The sequence below is a fragment of the Gavialis gangeticus genome, unplaced genomic scaffold (assembly GCF_001723915.1).
Source record: "Gavialis gangeticus isolate Ggan-Ray unplaced genomic scaffold, GavGan_comp1, whole genome shotgun sequence".
Lineage (NCBI taxonomy): Eukaryota > Metazoa > Chordata > Crocodylia > Gavialidae > Gavialis > Gavialis gangeticus.
In genome coordinates this window covers 2,231,380-2,239,082 of record NW_017728965.1, presented here as the reverse complement: position 1 = coordinate 2,239,082, position 7,703 = coordinate 2,231,380, and the positions used below count along the sequence as shown (strand labels likewise).

The following is a 7,703-nucleotide window of genomic DNA, read 5'->3' as shown; positions in this document are numbered from 1 at the left end:
GCGGCAGGGCGGTGCGGGCCGGGGCCAGGCGCGTTGATCGCGGCGTGCGCCCCCGCAGGGCTCTGCCCGCCGCCGCCCTGGCGCTGCACTGCGTGGACGGGGTCTTCCTCTCCCCCAGCGAGAACGACTTCGTGAGCCGGGTGGCCGAGGAGCTGGAGCTCTTCCTGCTGCAGAGCCAGCACGAGAGGTAAGCGGCTTGCCCGGCCCTTGCAGGGCGACGGAGGGAGGGAGGGTGCCCAGCTCTGCGCTGCTCGGGCCTCTGCAGGGAAAAGGAAAAGGGTGGCATCTTACCCGAGCACGGGCACGAAAACGGTGAAATAAGCATCATGGTTGTTACCGTGACCGCTGGCCAAGCGAGAAGTTCGCTGACCGAGCGTGCGGTCCGTCCGCGGGCCTCCGACACGCTGCTGCTGCGGCTCCTTGTCTGTTTTCAGGGTCCTGCTGTTCCCGCCCTTGTCCAGCCGCCTCCGCTACCTGATCCACAGGACCGCGGACAACGTCGACTTGTTGAGCAGCTTCTCCGTTGGGGAAGGCTGGAAGAGGAGGACGGTTATCTGCCACTCAGCCATACGGTATAACAGCCCTTAGGTCTGCCGTTCCCTTCTGTTTGGGGCTCCAGACCCTGCTTTGGGGCAAGCCCAGCCCTCGGGGCTTGCGGTCCTGCTCTTAAGCGTAGTTGAGCGAAGTTTGGGATTCTTGCTCTAATAGTGAGGTTCCAGGTTGGGTTTGTTCGCAGCCATCCTCCCGTGGGTGCTTCCCATCCTGCAGCTGAGGCAGCAGACCCTTGTCAAGCGACTTGTCCAAGGTCATGCAGCAGATCAGCTGCAAGCAAAACGCAGGAGTCCTGCCTGCTCCGCAAGGCTGCTGTTCCTCCCTCCCTGCCCAGTGCCCAAGGGATGACATGCAGTATGACTGGAATCCAGAACCGTGGGTAACTTCACCTCTTGGGATTCAAGTTAGACCTTGGCCTGTGAAATTTTAGCGCATCAAAGTAGAAACCACAATGACTGCCAAATGCTGTTGTAGCGACTACAACCCAAAACAAAGGCAGGACGCCTGGGATCTGCACACAGATTTGGGAGTGCCATCTGCCCGATAGAGCCAAGGTGTAGAAGAGGGGACTTCCAACTTCCACTTCTGCCCCTGCCTTTCTTCCCTCGGTAATCTTAATCTAATGTTGGCCTGGCTAAAAGGAGACTATCAATTTTTGCAACAAAAATAATGCAGTGAACAAACACCTGTTTGTTACTCACACCTTGCATGTTTTTCATTTGCTGCTTAAGTTTTGGCATCTACACAAGTACAGTACACCATTTTACCACCTGACCTTAACTATGCTGACAACATTAACTATTAGATCCAATAATAATCCAGTAGGTTAGCACTTAGTGATCTATGTTTTAAAACAGCAGCATTTGTTTATACAACCCTGGTTGGCCTTAGCTGTTATTCTTATTTAGGTACAGAGATCTTGACAGAAGGAAAAATAGGCCAAGGAAAGAAATGTAAGGAAATGGAGGAGAAAGGAGAGAAGATACTTAAAAAAGGAACCAAAAGCAAAGAGCTGGAGATGATGGGGTGGAAGGAGGCCAGTGCCCTCCTAACTTTTAATAATCAGTGTCCTGAAAGGCATCCCATATCTAGAAGTCTTTCTTGGGCATTTTTATTACAGCACATGCACTGCCATGTTGTTCCAGTGTTCAATTTTGGGGCACTTTTGTGCTCACATTTCCAGAACATTCATCTCTGAGTAGTCAGCGGTGTCCTGTGAGCCAAATCTTTTCTTTTTAAATTCAGCTTCCACACACTATTTATCAGGCTCCAAATTACATGGGTAGCTCTATATAATTCACTGTCATTTGGCACGAACAATATATTCAGTGCAATTCTGCCCCCTCACTCTTAATTTTGTAAAGCATTAGATGTAAATTCACTCTGCTTTTTAGTAATTCACGTTTGCTGGGTGGGTCTTCTCTAAGTGGAAAACAATCAGCAGAGTGGCTTTAACAACTGTCTGTAGTTGCTTTCATTTTCATTTACTCACTTCTGCTATGCTACGATTATAAATATTTCCCTGGAGCACTTGTATGCATTCCCATTGAGATTTTAAACAGCAGTGTGGGACATTTCTCTTTATCTTAGTGTTTTGTGGAACTGTTTTTTTTTTAAGGTAATAATTCTTTTTCAAATTTGCATTGACAAATGTCTCTGAAAGGGTCCATTTTAACTGCCTTAAGGAGTCCTTAACAATGACGCTGAAGTGAAGCCAAAGTGCCTGTGATATCCATTTTGGCTGGCCCAACGTGATTCTAGATAGAGAAAAGAAGCGTCATAATGTTGGAGCAGCAGGATGAACACTGGCTCTAAAAGACATTTTTGGTGCATCAAAAAATTAGGTTTTTTCTACCATTTTTTTAAAGGGTCAAAAATTGCAATTCCCAGTCCAATGTAAATTGAGATTAGTATCGCTTTCAGGACTACTGAAAGTGTGGACAAAGCATGCTGGGAGTAGATGAAGCATAGGAAAACAGCATGCTGAGTTTTGCTGGCCGATACCTGAAGCTGCTGTTGTGTTGCCCTGCAGAAAAATGAAGGGCTTTGTCTGTTCCTCAGGGTTTTGAGGCTTTTATGAACAGCTCTTGATGATGAAGATCCCATTGATGGTTCATTTCAGCTCCTGGACACATACAGTACAGCCAGATTACAGAATGAATGTCCCTTCCTTTTTCTGTCTGATTCTTGTGCTGCTTTGCCATCTGGTCCCATCTCCTACTGTTTGATTCTCCCTTCTACACCTGTATTTACTACCTGATCACTCCCCTCTTCCTGCTGCTGCTTCCCTGGAAATGCTGTCTGGCTGTTCCCAGACCTTTCTCCTCTACATCTCAAGACAACCCTCTCCTGCTTCCTTCAAGTTTCCTCCTGTTCCTGTAGAGCAGAATCTACCAGGATGGCTGCTCCCTGCCAGCAGCTGCTTTCACAGACCTCTATGTGCCTCTGCAGTGGGGAGCTTTCAGTCCTGTGGAAGCAACAGGAGACAGGAAGTCAGAGCCAGATGTTATCAGCTAGCTCCCTGCAGGGCACGGGCAAGTGCTGCTGGTTACAAAGGATGCATGCAATACATTCTGGTCTGTGAGGCATGCCTCCTTGGAGTCAGAGAGGGGAGCTAATTCTGCTGCAGCTAATGCAGAGCGCTGTAACGCATCTTATTTCTGCCTGCTGTTTTGGTGGTAGGTTGCCTGATGAGGCTGGCGATCAAAATGGCTCCTGCAGCAGCACATCAAGATCCCACCGCCCTCTCCAGTCAAGAGGCAGGGGAGGCCGGGCCGCAGGGCTGCGCCATGCAGAAATGCCTGCTGATGGCTCTCGAACCAACCGAGGAACTGGCAGGACCAGGAGGCAGCCCCGGAGGAAGCCAGATAAAGCTCTGTATGTCCCTAGAGCAATGCGCAAGAAACAGGAGGAATGGAAAGATGAAGCACTGGCAGCACCTGCATCTGAGCCAGGAGTTGAGGTGCAAGAGGAGGGGAACTCTCTTGAAAGCACACCTGAACAGGCCGCTGATGAGCTAGCAAGCTGTGAAAGCATCGTAGGTCCCAGCCAGGAAGTGGACATTACCCCTCCGGCCCCTGACAAGAAACTCTCTGAAGTCCAGGTGCCTTGTGAGATGCATGAAGAGCAAGCAATGAGTGAAATCAGGGATGAGGAAAGTAGCAAGTGTCCAGTGAATTGTTTGGACACCCCTGTAATGGAACATATTAAGAACTCAGCAGTACTGGAAGGTCAGGAGAACAGCTCTGCAAGTACCACTGTACTGGAGTGCAGCAAAAAGCTATGCCAGCCAGAAGATCAAGATGGAGACCCTGTGGACTGCAGTGTATCAGGGTATAGTAAAAACTCAGTCCTGTCAGGAAGCCAAACTAAAGATTGTACTGTAGCAGAGGGCAGCAAAGCCTCCTCAGTACCGGAAAACCAGGATCATGGTGCCACTATATTGGACAGTGAAAATCTACCCCTGCTGGCAGATCCTAATAAGGACTATGTGGAGGCCACCATGCTGGGTCACAACAAGAACTTGTCTGAATTGGAAGGCCAGGATAAAGACTGTACAGGTGCTGCCACATTGGAATATAGCCAGCACTTAAGTCTTCTGGAAGATCAGATGGATGCCTCTGTACCAGAGCATGGTGAAAACCCATCCGTATTTGATGAACAGGATAAGTCCTCCATGGATAATTCTGAACCAGATCATGGCAAAAAGGAACCCTTGCCAGAAAAGCAGGATAAGAACTGTACAGTCTTGGCTGGCACGCTATGGGCTGAATTGGAATTGTCTGCCGGAGATAAAAGCATGACAAATTCACCAGGTAGCGAGCAGGAAGAGCGCTGCTTCGAGGATGAGTGCAGTGCTGAGCTCTTGGAAGAGGTAAGTTTCACCATAATCATTTCCTCAAAACTGTTCCCCAGAGGCAGTCATGAATAGAGCCTGGGCTCCAAGTTAGCCAGGTGGGTGGGATTTCAGTAGTCCTCCTAACAAAAGAAAGGTAGAGCATATCTGACAGCTCTTTTGTGACTCATATGGACTTCTACTGAGCCCTTTCAGTGGCCTGAGGAGGTTTGTCCATGAAGCTGTTCAAGTGCTGTGCAGGGCCACATGGATTCCCATCTACTGAACATTTTCTGAAATACATTGTTGGATCTTGCTCCACTTCCTAGCAGTCAGGAGTCTGAACCCAAGCCCATAACTCCCCACAACTTAATTGGCATTTTCAGGGCAAGAATTGAATGGACCTCAGGAGCTCAGCTGAGCTCTGGGTCAAGCTTTCCAAAGCAGGGTTGCAGTTCGCTGGCAGCAGTGTGCACGGGAGGGGAACTGATGCCCCTCCTGTGGCCAAGTAGGGAGTGCCATTAACCTGTCACACTAGTCCTCAGCACCTTATCTTTGTTCCTCTTCCTGGAGTGCTGAAGCACCTCCTTAATGCAGTTATCTTTGCCATACAGGCTGCGAAGTAGGGAGGTGTTATTCTCATGTTTTGCAGGTGAGAGGCTGAGAGACTTCCCTAAGGTGTTGGGGGGAGGGGGGAACTGGCCCAGGTGTCCAAATTAGCATCCTGTTGGCCACTGAACATGCAAGCCTGATCTGTGGGTTGGAACGCTGCTTTTCAAGAGCCCCCAAATAGCTTTGCTCCTAGATTTCGGCAGTGCTTAAAAATGCACTCTCACATGTAACACTGTCCTCCCGTCAGATTGCAGCATACTTAACTGTGAAGGACATCAGCATTGAGAAGATTCAGTTTGATTACTCTAGCTATGGTGATGCACAGATCAATGAGGGACACTTTGGTCACGTGATAGAGATCTACGACTTCTTGCCATCTCTGAAAACGGATCATTTGATGGAAGCATTTTCCGAGTTCCAGTAAGTACCACGCCCAAGGGTAAGGTTGGCAGGTCGTGCCAGCCTAAATACTCCAGCTGACATTGCTGGAGCTCCTTGCCTGAGCAGAGTGAGCAGTACTTGGCTTTTTAAAACACTAACATTGTATGTGCAGAGCCCAGTAACAGACTCTAATGATGTTGCACTGAGTTTTAGCTCAGGCTGCATGATTAAGGCTTTTGTGGAAGACTTTAATCCAGTGGAATCCTTTTTTTTTTCCCCTGCAAGTGATGCCTGGCTTCGAGAGAGAAATTCTCTGGTGGTTGTAGGTCTGAGCATGCAGGCACCCTCACGCACACTTTACTGATGAGAATATGAGTGTCTCCAGTGAGGTTGTACATTATCAAGGTGTTCATGTCGCCCTTATCGTTGTGGGAGCTCAGTGTCCCAAGTAAAGTTGCCCACTTATATAACCGTACACAAAATCTAGCCCTTTTCTTTGTGACGGCTCATTTGGAGATAAGTTGTATCATTTGAAATGCAGAGCAAGGAGACAGCAATCCATTGGTATTCCCATAAGGAATGCACTGCTTATAGTGAAAGAATAAAATTCATCTCCACTTCTGGTATAAACCTGAGACAGCAGCAACTTTTAATACCCTGTTGTCCACTCTGCAAATATGTATTCCCAAACACCAATTCGTATGCTTCCTTAATACACCTTAAGGATCGATATTAACTCTGTCACAGTGTGTGTATAGCTGAATTCTAAGACTGGGGAAGAAGCAGCATGTTTTTAGTTTCATGTTGTATGTTGACTTGATGCCTTTCATTCCCAACACTCAACCTGGGATGAAAACTACCAGTAACATTCTGTTACAGGGAAAACGGTTCTTTCCCCTGCTTCAGGAAAGTCTTTGAAATCCTACTACCAAGTTTAAAAAAATATGGAAACACTTTTTAAATACTTTCTTGTGATTAAATGCTCTCGACATCAGGTTTTGTACCTCAGTTACTCTTGCATTTCCTAAACTTAAGTCTACACAGGCATTGGAATCATGCCATAATGTTTGTAAAGGTTTCCATGAGTTTCTGCTGACCAAGCTCTCCTTTTATCTTTTTCCTTTTTTTCCAAGTGAGAGTGGTTTCAAAATTCAGTGGGTTGATGATACGCACGCTCTGGGTATCTTCTCCAGTCTGGCAGCAGGTATGGTGACTTCTTTATGCCAGTAAAAACAGCTTTATTTGGATTTCGTCAGTAGAGCACAATAAGAGGTTCTGGAGCCTTACACATTTACTTACCCTACAACATGAAATCCACTTAATATCACTGGCTTCCCATGAGAAAAAAGACTATGATGTTCTATTTCTGCCAAAAGGTAGACAATTTAAGATGCAGGTCCATGGAGTTCTATTTAGATCTAAAACCAATCACACATCCCTTATTCCTACTGGCAGTTGTAAAGAAGCCCATTTCGCAAGGGGGTACAGAGATCTTTGTAGTTTACCACCAGCCAGATAAACTTGTTGGAGGTGGAAGGCTTTTTTTCTCCCGGCCCTGTTAGGTCCTGCTCCCTTCATGAAGGAGCCTTCTGTAATGCACATTAATGCAACTTCTGGTGCATGCTGGTTCATTCCTGCAGTGAGCCCAAGCAGTTGCAGACTTTACTTTCAATTCTTCCCTTTCTCCCCAATCTTTGACTTGAAACATTTAAAAAATACAGGCTCAACTTCCCACTCACAACTCTAGAATTACTTATTATTCATGTCCTTCAGTTGTTGTTGTTGTATAGAAACCCTGGCTTGGGTAATAAACAGGACGTAGGAACGCTGGTATAAGGAGCAAGTGTTTTAAATCATCATTCTTTTCTAGGAATGAATTTGTGCTGCCAGTTTAGGTTATCCTTGCAACTAACAAAATTCCAACAAATCCACAACAAAGGGTACTTGTGAATCTCAATGGACATCATTAATACTGCAGTATCTAGGTCAAATACCAAATCCTTTGGCCAAGTGATTCTTGCACTGAAACTACCCTATGCTTCAGATCAGGACCTAGCTTAGAGGAGTTTGTTTTCTGATTGTGCGTGGATTCAGAAAGTCTGTGGCCAATGTCTTGGACACAACTGTATACTCTTAAACCCTCCCCAAAACTTCTGTTGAGTTCAGTGGGAGCCTTGCAGGCAACAAGGAGTGCAAGCTTCAGCACTTGGGTGAAAAGACTAAATTGTGCTGCTCCACTAAAAAACATCTTGGCTCAGACCGGCAGATGGCATGAAATGGTACAACTCCATTGATTTCAGTAGTATTATACCGTGGGGGGGGG

General features: G+C 46.9%; 1 protein-coding gene across 1 annotated transcript in view; it reads left to right on the top strand.

The window, feature by feature from the left end:
• The window catches only part of R3HCC1 (R3H domain and coiled-coil containing 1), a 16,719-nt gene that overhangs the window by 5,968 nt on the left and 3,048 nt on the right, over window positions 1-7,703 (top strand). The window contains exons 2-6 of the mRNA XM_019503894.1: window positions 8-187; window positions 435-572; window positions 3,235-4,426; window positions 5,247-5,419; window positions 6,514-6,584. Of these exons, the coding sequence (XP_019359439.1) occupies window positions 8-187; window positions 435-572; window positions 3,235-4,426; window positions 5,247-5,419; window positions 6,514-6,584 (1,754 nt within the window). The remainder of the gene's footprint in view (window positions 1-7; window positions 188-434; window positions 573-3,234; window positions 4,427-5,246; window positions 5,420-6,513; window positions 6,585-7,703) is intronic.